This window comes from Montipora capricornis, chromosome 1 (assembly GCF_036669925.1).
Source record: "Montipora capricornis isolate CH-2021 chromosome 1, ASM3666992v2, whole genome shotgun sequence".
Taxonomy (NCBI): domain Eukaryota; kingdom Metazoa; phylum Cnidaria; class Anthozoa; order Scleractinia; family Acroporidae; genus Montipora; species Montipora capricornis.
Window position 1 is genome coordinate 51,850,302 of NC_090883.1, and position 15,000 is coordinate 51,865,301.

Here is a 15,000-nt window from a genome sequence, read left to right on the forward strand (position 1 = left end):
TTACTTCCACAACAAATACAATGTCATAATAATTATTCATTTAGCGACTGATATACCTGCCAAATTTTTCTCACGACCAAAATGCTCCAAATGTTACAAAAGGCAAAAACACATGCAATTCCCTTAGGAAATCATGGGACACAACAAAAGTTGACAGAAACAACCAAAAATTGGTCGGTGCTTACTAAAACACCAAATTTTAGCATTTTCGGGTTCATTCCGCAATATTCCGGTTAAGGGAAGTGGTCAAAACAAGTGTACTCGAAGGGGAGGGGTGGTATACAAGACACCATCTACCTGATGAACCTCATGAACAAAAATGATTGACCTGAATACTGGAAATGAGGCATTAATAATCTGTCTGCAAGAAGCTTGCGTCGATAGGAAGTCAGCATAGCAAGGTTTGAATCTTTTCATCAGTGCTTACTCTTCATAGAGAGGGGGTTATACAACCAAGAGGCCATCTTTTAAGGTGAGAGGGATGGGTTGCAAGAAGACACCACCATCTTTTTCGATGTGTGGTGCGTCCTGTCCGTGTACAATTGTTTTGACTATTTATCTTATATGGATGTCATTCTCTCGTATACCTACAATCTTAGACAAAACTGTTGGGAAGGTTAGCTTTTTTGAAGTCTTCGTTGCTTGTCTCCCCTCCCCCCTCCTTCAATGTTGTGCAAAACTGAATGGTTTCAGTGGGAAATTGTTGACTTACCTTCCAACATTGAATAGGGGGGAGGGGGGCTATGTAAGAGAAAGTGAAACTATTTCTTGTGAGGTTTAACAGAAGCGGGTTGAAATACAGCTCTGGTGTGGTTCATTTACATAACCTTCCCAACTACTTTTGTCTATGATTGTCTGAAAATTCTGGGTGTGGTCTTAAATTGGAAAGACGACTTTTTTTCTTAGCGTTTCCAGTTCCTTTGAAAAACAAACACAACTAGCGCTTGCTTTAACATTTAACTGCTTTTGTCATGTTATCATGAATTTTAGACGTTTATCTGGTTAAAAATAAGGCAAGTTTTCAACTTTTCGTGTTAGGACGTCATGTTGCATTGGTGTCTCAGTAAGGTATTAAATTGTAGAGCAAATAACATGATGAAAATTCCTTCGAAAATGAACAGAAAGGAGAGGAGACTAAATGATAGTTAATTAAAGCCAAAAACCTGGTCTTGAAAGGTCAAACGAGTTCACGGACTAAACTCTTACAATGTAAGTTGCACTTTGCCAAGTTGAGTGCAGCGCCTTTTAAAAACGTCATGTGCATTTCAAACAGAGTCACATTAAATAAGTAAATTAACAGTGATTATTTCTTTTGCACCAGTAGCATGAGTAGGATGGCCTGTCAATCATTGACCTATTTTGGGAACAGTAAACATGTATGTGAACATTACTCCATTACATTACTACATAAGAAAATGCGAAATATATTCCCAATGAATGTGATATTTTGCAACAATAACGTAGTTATATGTATTTAAAGCATACTGGAATGCGCACAATGTGTTTCTCATTATGGACAACAGCTATTGTATCTACTTATTTTCAGCATTACTCCATTGAAACCATGTATACAGAAAGGTTAATTAGATACGTTATTTCAATTTAAGCTCTTTTTATGGAGTAATGTTGCAATTTACCTAAAATAAAGCTGAAATGACAATGAAAAGTCCTACTACTATTTCCTTTGAATCCCTTTACACTCCAGTTTCAATATTTTATCTGTAGCTGTGCTGTAAAGGCATCATTTTAGGCTTCGAAAATGGAGTAATGTTGAGAGTGATGTCGGGAGTAATGTACATGTAAGTGCTATCGCCCTGCTCGCGCCCTTTCTTGCTAAATCGATTGAAATAAAACAATTTTTGGCATTCTTCCAACATCCTCCAAAAAAGAAAGCTTTCTTTTAACGAATATGAAACATCAAACAACAAAAATGTATTTTTATGGCATTCTTAATAAACATTTTCCCAACAGAACGAATTTTGGAGTAACGTTATGAAGCGTCACGCAAGTCTGAAATCTAAATCATAAAACGATGACTTTAACCAAATTTCAGTATTGTGAGATTTTATTTATACATTGGAAAGTACATCATAAGAACATGTCCAGAATAAGAAATGGAAGCCACATGTCAAATACCACGAGAGTTATAAGCGTTGAAAGCAGACTTTCTACTCTCAATCTTATCTGTTGGGAAGGTTAGCACTTTTGAAGTCTTCGTTGCTTGTCTCCCCTCCCCCCTCCTTCAATGTTGTGCAAAACTGAATGGTTTCAGTGGGATATTGTTGACTTACCTTCCAACATTGAATAGGGGGGAGGGGGGCTATGTAAGAGAAAGTGAAACTATTTCTTGTGAGGTTTAACAGAAGCGGGTTGAAATACAGCTCTGGTGTGGTTCATTTACAGAACCTTCCCAACTACTTTTGTCTATGATTGTAGGTACAATTTAATTAAAAATAATGTCGAAAAAAAGATTATCCACGATAATGAATAGTCAACTTCCGGTCGGCGTCCGTCGTTTGAGATTATAAGTTAGGAACTGTGTTGGCTGATAGAGCTATAGCCCTACCACTTTTCTGCTTTCGTTGCTTTTTTGAAGCTCCACACGACATGATAATTAGTGGATGATAAATGGTGGAACAATGACCCTTAAATTGCTTCCTTGTCTTGGCCAATAGAGTTTAAGCTTACAGTATTGTTTCCGTGACTATTACATATTGCAGTAAAAGTCATTCACATGCAAATATCTTAAAGGGCCCATGTACAGTATTGTGGAATCTTAAAGGTACAGCCCACTTCCGCTTTCATTTTCACAAAAGAACCGAAGACTTACCATAACTATTAATAAGGTGTACCGTCAATTGAATGCCTGCCAGATCTCTGGCTGCCAGAATGCGAAGCAACAGAGGGTTCCCTCGATCACTGTAAAGCTTCATAATTCCACTAATTTGAGTTGATACGTCTCTGTAATGGTGTATACTTCTCGTAAAAATCGTTGATCGTATTAAAGTGCTAAATCCCAGTCTAAAAAGGAAACTAACCATCTGATGCAAGAAGCGAATTTTTTCACGTGCAAGAAAAACCCGTTTTACTGGTGCGTTATGTATGAGACATATAATGTCACAGACTGCGGGTTTAGAAGAAGCGTATGAGGAGCGTACATGAAGTACCTAGATTGTGTCATATAAAGTCCGCTACCAAAAATATTGTGGGCTCCAATTGGTCTCGAAAAGGCGGTCAAAAACGTGTCTTTTCTTCCGGTGAAGTTTAAACCGCATTTCTTCGTATTTATCGGGAAAAAAGGGATTTTTACGCTTGATTTGCGTAACGAGAAAAATGTCGAATTCACAAAAGCTGGCGTTCGCCATAATCGAACATCTTTCTTCCCAGTTAAGATCCGGCGCCGTAGTTGGCGATTCGGCAGAGAGTTTGGAGGGTAAGTTGCTCACACATTGAATTCTCGGTGATGAAAGTGTAAAAATTTATAACTTATCTTAAAAACGGTACCGTAAAGTTTACCAAACATATTTTGAAAGAAACACAGAATATAATCAGTAAAGAGGGTTTGTTGTTCAATATTATGTACGTTGTACTGTAGACAAATTTCATTTTCACGGAAAGTAACAGGAAGATTTAGGGCCCATATATTAAACACCTACATGTAAGACGAGTTTTTAGGCAGACAGGTCACTGGGTATGAGCTAAAGGTTTCCAATGATATTGCAAAATGTTGTGAACTTTGTATTTGAGAATAGGGCGAAAGCAAAGGCACGCAATTGAACCCTGTTCATTTAATTTTATTTCCTGCAAATTGCGTTTTCATCAAAAATGAAATTTTTGCACAAAAATTAATAGTCTTTGAAAATGCGTCTTTTTGCAATATCATCTAAATGCCATGTTGATGCAATAGTCGTAAGGGGATGGACTTTACTTATTGAAGAGACAGCACTTGTGAAGGACTCGTTGTCATTTCTTATAAAATTTATTTCTGGCAAGATGGGAAAAATGACAGGAACTCTATTTTTCATGGAAAGTGAAATTTGGCTGCCAGAGGCAAGATTCCTGGAAATACTGATATTTAGATAAATATGTGTGCTTGTGAAAATTAATGTAAAATGAATTGCGACCTTGGTGATAATAAGCCTGAATTAGCTTTAGGGTCATTGAAGGTGATGCAGATGAGGCATTCAGGCCACTAATAATAATGTTAAACTTCTTTAAACAGTGCTTGTACATAGCTAATTGGTAGGCCTCTAAAGATTAAAAAAGAACAACTTAAGCAGGTTTATTTTTATCATTACCAGTAGTTTCGTTTTCTCAGAAAAGCCCCCTGAGGGGATTGGTCAGTTACTTAATAAGTTAGTTAATTACCATTACTATGATTTGCTTGATTCTTGTATACCCTTAAATTAATTAACTTAAGGAAGTCTGTCTCCGAAAATGGGACATCACCCAGAAAATCGTGGAGCAAAGATTTCTTTGTTTAAATAACGGAAAACTGAGAATTTCATAGATATTAATCTATAATCATCCTTTTAATCACCCAAAATTTATATTTCCAACATTTACCTTTTTTAATACCTCTTGTCAGGACACCAAGAGTAGGAGCCTCCCTATGCACTATGTCCTTGAGTCAACCTTTGTGCATTTCTTTCTATTTTTGGAACTATACCTTTCGACAAGAAGCTCACATTTACAGTGTACATAAATTTACATCTATTCAATTTGCGTACATTGTGTTTGCTAGTTTTGTCTTCATCTGACAATAACTTTATTCTGATTGGCCATTCTAAACAGTGCGTGCAGAGCTGAAGAACTCATGGTGTTCGTAAAATAGAAAGATACATGCAAAGGTCATAATAATAATAATAATAATAATAATAATAATAATAATAATAATAATTGCAGAAGTTCTTATTAAGCACATACAGTGTGTATCTGACATGCAGATGGTTGTTCTTTTGGCAAAGCTTCTGTGACTTTTTATATGATTCCTTTCCAGTTTCAATCCAATGCTTAGAAAGTGTTTACAGCATAGATAGAAGTGACACCGCACAAGTGCAGAAACTTAAATGTGACAAATCATTGGAGGAGATATTTGAAACTGCCATCCAGGTTCGTTTTAATGCTTTAATGTTTCCGACTTCATAAGCAAACATCTCATAGTAAGAGTTACTTTCAGTAATATTGTGTAATGGATTTAGGAGTAAAGAATGGTTCTTTTTGCAGACAAGGGGAGGATCAACAGCTGCTCAACCCACTGATCAAGATAGAGCAAGAGCTGAGGAACTGAAGACAGAGGGTACACATTGTTCTTCTCAAAGTTGGGGTTAATCTTACCGTTAAAATTGTGAAAGAAAGGTATTATTTAACCTTTAAAAAGTCAGGTGGATCCAGGCCGGCAGATTTTGATAACATTGTTACATGTACCTTCCTTTCAACTTTATCATTTAATGAATTTTTGTGTCTCTTGATTTCTGTGCTGTGGTCCCAAGTAGTGTTATGATAGCATATAATACTAAACACTTAATGACTGGTCCCTTGGGAAATAGTTAATTTTGTTTCCCGAGAATCTCAATGTTTCCTCGAGGTGCAGCCTAGGGAAACATTTGAAATGCGAGGGAAACAAAATGAACTGTTTCCCAAGGGACCAGTCATTAATTGATTTGTTACGTAGCACAAAAAGAAAAACATGCAATGGCAACAACAACAGCGGTCGTCAGTCAACATTCGCGGGTAACAGTGCACTGATACCCTCTGACATCATAGATTTTGCACTGTTGCCGGCTCAGAGACTTTAGGCAGGAAACAAAATTTATTGTTAGATGTTATGTGACCTCAAAGTAACCAATGAGAGCGTGTGCTGTTGGGGGCAAAAATTTAGCTATATAACAATGTTGATTATTATTATTACAGTGTATATTATTATTAACCTACTGTAAATGTACGACAAAAATTGAACCCACAACAGTGATTACCCATCAAGTGGTTTTAGCAACAACTCTATGTGTAGCTACAGTTGTAGTTATATGTCTTTAAACCCTTTTCCCATCGTAAGAGGTCCCCTCTGGATGAGTAAATTTCTAACTTGTCCATTGGCCATAGTAAAATCTAAAATGTAGAGTGAAAGAGTTAATGACACTTGTAATCTATAGGAAATCAGCTCATGAAGGAAGAAAAGTACAATGAAGCCATCGAATGTTATACCAAAGCCATGGAACTGGACAGTGCTAATGCCGTTTTTCCTTGCAATAGGTTTGGATTAAAATAAAGATCTTTGACTTGTTCATTTTTAGTGAATGCCAAAACCAGGGCTCAGCATTGTGAACAAATTTAGTCGCATTTGCGACTAAATTTTTCCCTTTTACAACTATTATCTGGAGAAGTCGCAAATTTGCAACTAGTTTTTTACCTTCTCTCTTTCAAAACAAAGGGGTTAGCAGTTGCCACTTTGCTGCTACTTTTGCTAAAACAAAATTTATTTTTCGTAAAGAAATGACAAAGTTATTTTGTTTCTTGCCGTGAAATTTTCTTTCAATCTGAAGAGAGCAATTATTGTAGCATAATTTAGCTTTAATGTTATGTACACAACTCCATAACATCCATCACTCCCCATTTTCAGCGTTTTTTTTTTTCATGCAAATATTGTGGGGTCACAATTTGTTTTGCTAAACCACTGACAACACAGTGCTGCGCGATGATTTTGCAACTAACATTTGCAAAATTGCGACTACATGTAAATTTTCATATCTTGTTGCAAAATTGTGACTGGATTTTTTGTTAATCTCAAGCCATTTAATAGTGCATGCCAAACCACACTAGAGTACTGAACAACTGGTTACTCCTCCTTCCTCTTTACGAACAACGACAGTTATTGTACTCTTGCCTAAAATAAAAATTACTTGTCAAATTAACATCCGCTCATGTCCCCCTCCACTGGCAGTTCAGGTGTCATTGGGTTCATTATATAATTATAATTTTTATAAATATAATGTCTTTTATTGAATAGAATTTATTTATTACCGGTAATTATGTAAAATTAATTTAATTAAATACAGTGTAAGTTAATTTCAGTTTTCTGTGGCTCTTTCCTTTCTGTTGCATTCAGTGTATGTAAAGATAAAGACAGTATAGTCTCATTCGTCTAAGGGTGTAGTCACCACTTTTGAATGTTGTTTTCTCTTGATTGTGCAGAGCTGCAGCCTATAGCAAGATGGGAGATCACCAGAAAGCAATTGAGGACTGCCAGAAGGCTCTTAGTCTCGACCCTAATTATGGGAAAGCTTATGGCAGAATGGGGTAAGATAAAGATTCCTACGTGGCTGGACAACTTTTAAAACCTTGCCAAGAAAAAGTATACAAACGTTTTAATTACTCATGGAAACAATGTTACAAAAACTTAGTAATGACTAGTTTCATAGTGTTAAACAGTTACTATATTTTTTAATACTGTACCAAATGTGATATAGATCTATTTACCATTGATCTTACATAAAATATAGGAAAATTAAGCTTTGTTCTCATTGCTGCAGCTGTATTGTCACTTACAATTTTGAGAAAATTAATTCTCTGTAAACTCCAACTGCTTTTAACTTATTTTTTATTTCCATACATTCAGATGTTTACAATAGATAGTGTTCTCTTGCGGAACCCGAGTCTCCAAATCAATTAACAAAGGCAAAAGACTGTACAGGGCAGTGTGACCATAAAGCTTGCCCCTTTAGGCTTCCACTGGCTAAGTACCAGTTAGTTATAAATTAGCAATAATAATGAGATGCCAAATAGCCCACAAGATGTGTTACAGTAGTATCAAGTTGGCTATAGTCAGTCTCATATCCAACAGGCACAAAATGTGATAATGTAATAATACTTATTGTTGTATTAAATTGCATTTAACTCTGAATAATTCAGTTTTACAAAAAGATCAACAAAATCTTTTCCACATAAGGTTACTGTAACTGTAGCCAGTTTTGTTGCCTGTCCAGGCCTCCGCCTTTGTTTTGGCACCCTTTTTGGTCACGTGACCATGTAGTTTTGCCGTAGCGTTGTCGACGAGAGATTCGCAGTACTAAGAAGTTTAGATCGTTTCGGGCGCTCGTTTAGCGTATTTTTTCTAGCATCTATTCGATCCCAAGGCTGGACAAGGTCAGATTCCATTTATTTTCAGGTTTTGCTGCATTTATGTGATTCGTATTTGCTTTATATTCGAGTTTATTTACGACACCGATCGTCACCCTAATTAGTCTTTTCTGTTTGCATTGTTTTCCTTTATTTCTTTAGTTTTACTGCTTTGTTTTGGTTAGTAAATTACTCCAGCTATAACTGCATCGGTTTGTTTGATCGTTTGTGGTTACAGTTACCTTATACCAAATTGTAGGATCATAATGGAAATTGAGTGAGCCAGCTAGAAAACGAGAAACACAAAATTCAATTTAACAAAAAGTATTATTGTTACTTATTAATTATCTAGAAATATTAAAATACTTATTAAAATACTTAAATTTATTATATAGACAGGAGTGTTTTACTGGAAAATTACACAGTGGCTTTAATTTTCTTGTGTTAAAAACAATCTTTTACCACTCTAAATCAAATTCATATATCTTCGTGCCGCCATGTAATATCCTCTATATATATTTTGTTTCAGTTTATCTTATCACAATTTAAATAATCTTCAGAAAGCTAAAGAAAGCTACACCAAGGTATGAATAACAGGTACATGGAAAACCTGGAAAGTCATTACATTTAAGAATTTCATTTTCCAGGCCTGGAAATTCTTGGAATTTTATGGTTGGTCTTGGGAAGTCATGGAAAATTACAATTATAAATGTTAAAATAATCATTGCAGTGTCAAAGCAAGGATAAAATGAAATAAAGACGAGTTTGTGTCAAACAATCGGACGTTTCTGGTGGGCGGAAAGAGGATGTGCATTGAGTAACATCCTTGAATAAGGATAGTTTTGAACATTTTCTTACATGATGGCTAAATTTAAGGTCATGGAAAGCTAGCGAAGGTAATGGAAAGTCATGGAATTTGAAGAGCTTAAAAGAGTACGAATCCTGAAATTAGTTTGCATTGTCATTTTCCCTTTGTTTCAGATTATGATAGTGAATATTAGACTAAGAAAGATCAAAATTAAACCTGTTTGAGAAACTGTAAACCGAGAAATAATTGGAACCCCAAGTAACATACATGTCTAAGAGGAAAAAACCTTAAAGTTTTTTTTTTTCGTCCATTTATTCATTTAAGCCTTGCATTCACCCAAAATTTTTTAAATGTTGTGATGATTGTTTGACTGACAGGCCCTTGAGCTGGATCCTGGAAGCACATTTTACCAGACAAGTTTATCACAAGTGGAGGAAAAAATCCGAGAATCTCAGGAAGGGGGAACAAGACCGTCATCAGCAGGTGGTACCGGTAAGTCAGTAATGAACATAGAATATCACAACACCTTCCCTCTCGTAGTGTTATTACATGTAGGTGTGGGCCTGGATCTCGTTGCTGGTACATGTATTCTTTTAGTCTTTGTAGAACAGTGTCATGTGTCCCAGTGCTGGAGATTATTCTATGTTTGTGAACAGTGCAGACAAGAATTCTTAATTGCAAAATGAGTGTTAGATTTCATTCAAACATGATGTGAGAAAACGTTTTTACTGTTGGTTTTGAAATTGCTGTCAAGAGATCACACTTTGCAGTCACTTTTTTTAATTTGCAATTGCTAAAGAAATTAAAACAAAACAAATAGTGTTTTTCGTTTGTGCAACTGCAAGGTGAATAAATACAAAATACCTTGTCTTAGGTTGGTGAATTTTGGTTGGGGTGTAGGCATGGTGCGGTGGTGAGAGCACTCGCCTCCCATCAATGTGGCCCGGGTTCGATTCCCGGACTCGGCGTCATATGTGGGTTGAGTTTGTTGGTTCTCTACTCTGCACCGAGAGGTTTTCTCCAGGTACTCTGGTTTCCCCCTCCTCAAAAACCAACATTTGACTTGATTTACTTTCATTGTTCATTTCAGTTTACAGTGTCTCCAATTAGCGCTCCAGCGCTAGAACGACTAGACACTTAAATAAAGTTCCTTTCCTTTCCTTTAATAATAATTTATTTATTGTTATGCCTAATAATGCGATCAGGTTTCCATTTCCAATGCCTATTACAGTAAGTTCTGATACAAAAATGTATGATCTATCGACAGTTGATTTTCATAAGATTTGTAGGATGATAATTATTGCATTATGGTGCATGAAATATTAATATTATTAAAAACTAGATCATTGGATGATGCAATTCTAGAGTTTTTATTGACTTAGCCATCATGCTATATGAGCTATTATACCATGCTCTACAAATATCAGTAACTGTTTGCATCAGAATAAAACAATGATTTTTGTACTTATGCTTGTTGGTTATGGGATGATTATATCCAACTTTGGGCTTTGCACCTCACTGGCTATCTATCATCTAATATCCAGTGCATGCTTGTGGAATAGTAATTTTTTTGTTCATAATGCATATTTTAATTTCAGGTTTTCCAGGTCTAGGAGGATTGGACTTGGGTTCCCTGTTGACAAATCCTGCAATTATGAACATGGTATATGACCTTAATGATGATGATGATGATGATGATGATGATGATGATGATGATGATAATCCTACCATTATAGTCTCAAGGTTATTGTGTATAGCGGAGTTCAGTTCAGGAGACTTGCAAACTAAATTAAATTTTCTCATAAATATCAAATCAAACTTTAGGTTTTGATGAGAGAGGAAAACCAGAGTGCTCGAAGAAAAGCCTCTCGGAGAAGGGTAGGGAACCAACAAACTCCACCCTCATTTGATGCCAGGTTTGGCAATGCATCCTGGGAGACATTGGTGAAAGACCAATGCTCTCACCACTTTGAGATCAAACCCACAACCTTGAGATCGATTCTCATGTTCTGCTGAACAAGCTACATTAGGACACATTGAAGTCACAATCATTTGTCAAAGAATATCATTCTTCTGTTTCTCAAAGTTACATTCTGTACACGTGCACTGTGTATACACACTGTATACACTCCCAGATAATCAAATTTAAAGTTTCAATGAAACCCTCGGCTCCATGGTCGTATGTGGACTGAATTTCAGTTGGTCTCAGGTTTTTCTCCGAGTGGTCCGGTTTTCCTCCTTCAGTAAAATCGGCTCCCAGCTCGTTCCATCTACCTGTGAGCTGCTGTGCTCCGAGGTCATGTATCGCCTTGCCGTCAGTTCAGCTCCTTCGGTCTGACTTCGTTGAGCTGCTCCCTTGGCAATTCAGCCTCTGGCTGCGAGACAGGGCGATTTAGCAAGCCAGATATTTGTCAGAAATGACTGTTTAATTTATTGAAGTGCAGTTTTTCTATGCAAGAATCCAGCATTAAATTGTTGAGATAATCACTTGGCCACCAGAAGTGCTTCTGGATTGTTGTATTACTAAGCAGAAGAAATGTATAGCTTTGGTTTTTTTTATAGGCTCAAAATTTCATGAGTAATCCTGGAATTCAACAAATGTAAGTACTTTTTGGGTGCCCTTGAACTGTGCTTTCTTTAAAGTTTATCTCTTGAATCTTCACATCACCTTAAGCACGTTGTGCAAAAAGACGCATGCATTTTGAGCGAAGCGAGTTTTATTGTAAGAACTGTCAAATTTCCCGCCGTTTTCGTAGACCACGCGCCGTAAACACGCGCCGATCAACAAAGAAATCATAGAGAGATTTAGCATCGCGTGTACGTGAAACGGCAAACGGGAAATGAGAGGCTTCTTATTCTAACTTGTCTCTCCATTTTGACGCCTGCGTAGCTGGCAAATAACGAGCGGAGAATGGGGAGGGGCGATTTCACTTCGCCCATCCCCATTCTCGGCGCGGCTTCGCCTCTCCTCCATCGATAGCTACGTAGGTTGATACCTGAAGCAATCTATCCCTTGTAGCTAAGGGGTAGGAAATGAGGATATATCAAACAAGTTTCTTCCGGTTTTTGGCAAAACACAATTTAAGTCGGCGTTTGCCGTTTACCGTATGGCATGGTTCAATTCTACATTTTACCATCCCACTGGACATACCCGCGGGATTTGCCTTTTTTTTTTCTTACTTAGCGATCTATTCACCACCCCGGGCACACAGAAAGAGACAATTTCCCACCCTCGGGCCTTTTCATGGACCACAATAGGGCATTTAGTGTACAAAATAGACACAACAAGACCAAAACAAGACGTTTTGTCAAGAACGTATATGCTTTGCTAGAGACCTTAATGGACACAGGAAACTACCTCTGAATACAATAAAACTCTGAAAAAGCAAACTGACGAGAAAATTGTAAGCGCACTTCTTTGAAAGAAAGAAGTTTACAACTCTTGAACAGAACGTTTCTACTACATTTGAATAACGATTAACTATCGCACCAACCTCAACACCAATAAACTAAACCACGTTGTTGAAGCCGCCTCTCGCTTAATACTTCTATTTGAAATTTCGGAAAATTTTGCTTATGATTTGACCTTTGGTCCATCTAGTGTGGATAAATTTGCAATTCCCCGACCCCGGGTCTGAAAGGGAGGGCTTGTCCCGGGGTTACTAAGGATGGGGGGGGGGGGGGTGGGGTGTGGGTGTAATGCTGTTTGAATCATGCTCAAATGGGATGTTAAATTTGGAAATTATCTTGATTGAGGGACAAGTGATTGTATGGAAGTTTCGCGATGAAATCTTGTTAAAAAAACACTGACGGTCGTATAAATCGTAAGGTACAGATCTCACACGCGTTCAACATTTTGTATGTTGATCACGCGATTAAATCAAGGAATTGAACGTTTCTGGTAGGTGGCAACGAAAAGGAAAGAATCTTGTAACGATTACATTTAATTTTTGAGATGATTTCCGAGATGAAGCGAACCATGGAATTTACGGTCATAAATCTACGTCACCAAGTTGCAATTTGATTCCTCCCATCCTTTCAGTCAGCTTAAAGGGTTGCACCACGAAGGCGGGGTATTTCAAAAATTATGGGTAATTCGCGTTAAAGCTCGTTATTTTTTGGATAGAGTGGTTTTCGATTGAGTATCGAAAGAATTGGCGAATTGCTTTGGTTTATAATTACTTCACTCAGTGATGGGTTCAAAGTTCTCGCGCCACTTTTTCAACCAATTAGAAGTAAGACCAAAACCAATCATGGCTCGCGTGTGCACATTTTCCCGCGCTTTGTGTCGGCTACGTGTAATTACTTCGAGTTTTGATTGGTTTACCGAATTGTCTGCGTCTTTTTTGATTGGCCAAAGTAATTACTTTGGTTTTGGTTTTACGACACTCATTTGAAAACCGCTCTATAGGCTTCCAGGCTATTGTTATATTTATTTGAGAAAATTTAGAAAATATGTCGTCGTCACTTTAATCCTTTGCCAAGAAGATAAGCAGAAAAATAGTAATCCGTTGGTTTATTTCCCCAGTGCATGCTGGCCCACTGGTCGTGGTTATCAAAACCCCAGGGGTGTGAATCGTGAACTTCCTGCTGCTAGGGAAATGAAATAATGCAAGGCAAAGTTCCAACAAGCGGCAGTCAATAATCATTGTTTTATTTTTGAAAAAAAACCACAAATCATGGATAAATCTTCCCCACTTTACTTTGTTAAAGGCGGCAAAGACAGACTCGCGTGATTTCAATGAAGTGTTGTAAGTCAAAGGCCAAACGTGTTCTTCCTATCAACTAATACAACCACAGAAACTTGAACGAACCACTTAGAACTCGGGGAAAGTAATGAAAGTGCCCCCAAGTGCAGGAACAAGTGCGAACCAGCTACTGCCTGAAGGAAAGACACTTCAAAGCGAATGTGGAATTGCTTCCTACGCTCAACCGAAAGTCGCTCTGTTCGAGTCGTTTAGGAAGCTTAGTTGTAACTAACCTTGTCTGAATGGGTTTTTTATTTTATTTTAATCAGGATGACAAATATGATGACTGCCAGCGGGGGTTCGGGCGGCATGGGTGGCGCAGCAGGCATTTTTCAAGCGTAAGTTTGGTGTTATTTCTTCCTCCAATGTAACTTTGGCCCTGGCCAGGATGATTGGACAAAATTATCCTATTGGCGTGTGTCTTCAATAGTACTCAGTCCCCCGATCCTCTGGGTTTAGTATGCTTCTAAAAATAGTTCTCCTTCTCTTTCATTTGAAATAATACGTTTCAAATAGTCGCTATCCCTGTTGCAATGCTCTCGACATAAAGGGTATGAGAGGCCTGGAGGACACTTCAGTTAATTGTTGCTCTCGTTGGGTGTTCCTTCCAACTGATATTTAGCCCTCTAGAGAAGAATCTGGTGTCTGTTCCATCCAGATCTGTCTTCATAGAAATTAACTGCATAGGGCATACAGTGCCAAGCAAACGTTTTGGCTCATTCAGCTGGACCTATCGTTTTCTCGCCTTTTTTTTTTTTTTGGACGCCGTGTTTGGATACGCATTGGCCCTCTAGATCGTAACGCTCTATGCTTCTGATTCCGGCACTGGGTTTAGCTGCAGAACACTTAACCTAGTTAGCGGTACTGCATCGAAATGGCCGATTGTTCTGTAGTTAAGTAAAAAAAAAAAAGTAAAGTCTGTTTACGAGCCAAGTGACCCATCAGAGCCGGAGCTCATCCCGGTTTCTGTGGCATGAAGCGACTAGGGAGTATTTTTACTCCCCCCTGGATGGGATGCCAGTCCATCGCAGGGTTACCCCCAGCATTTCGCTGGTACCCATTTATACACCTGGATGGAGAGAGGCACCGTGAGAGTAAAGTGTCTTGCCCAAGAACACAACACAATGTCCCCGTTCAGGACCCAAACCCGAACCCGAACCCGAACCCGAACCCGAACCCGAACCCGAACCACTTGATCCAGAATGAAGGGGTAGTTTCTAAAGAAACTGTGGTGCTGCGTCGGTGGGGAAGTAGTATACAAAAATTTGGTTTTATCAACGGAGTTGATAATGTAAATTGGCCACCGTACAGAGATTCTTTAGAATCTCT

The 15,000-nt window shown here is 37.9% G+C and overlaps 2 protein-coding genes across 2 annotated transcripts in view; one reads left to right on the plus strand and one right to left on the minus strand.

Annotated features, from left to right (window-relative positions):
• Positions 1–3,075, minus strand: part of LOC138047913 (methionine--tRNA ligase, cytoplasmic-like) — a 50,119-nt gene extending 47,044 nt beyond the window's left edge. Inside the window, exon 1 of the mRNA XM_068894570.1 lies at positions 2,831–3,075. Coding sequence (XP_068750671.1) covers positions 2,831–3,041 — 211 coding nt within the window. The 5' untranslated portion in view covers positions 3,042–3,075. The remainder of the gene's footprint in view (positions 1–2,830) is intronic.
• A 127-nt stretch (positions 3,076–3,202) lies between these two features.
• Positions 3,203–15,000, plus strand: part of LOC138047955 (small glutamine-rich tetratricopeptide repeat-containing protein alpha-like) — a 13,701-nt gene continuing 1,903 nt past the window's right edge. Inside the window, exons 1-10 of the mRNA XM_068894573.1 lie at positions 3,203–3,433; positions 5,000–5,112; positions 5,227–5,299; positions 6,153–6,252; positions 7,192–7,296; positions 8,645–8,699; positions 9,301–9,415; positions 10,522–10,586; positions 11,486–11,523; positions 13,941–14,009. Of these exons, the coding sequence (XP_068750674.1) occupies positions 3,334–3,433; positions 5,000–5,112; positions 5,227–5,299; positions 6,153–6,252; positions 7,192–7,296; positions 8,645–8,699; positions 9,301–9,415; positions 10,522–10,586; positions 11,486–11,523; positions 13,941–14,009 (833 nt within the window). The 5' untranslated portion in view covers positions 3,203–3,333. The remainder of the gene's footprint in view (positions 3,434–4,999; positions 5,113–5,226; positions 5,300–6,152; positions 6,253–7,191; positions 7,297–8,644; positions 8,700–9,300; positions 9,416–10,521; positions 10,587–11,485; positions 11,524–13,940; positions 14,010–15,000) is intronic.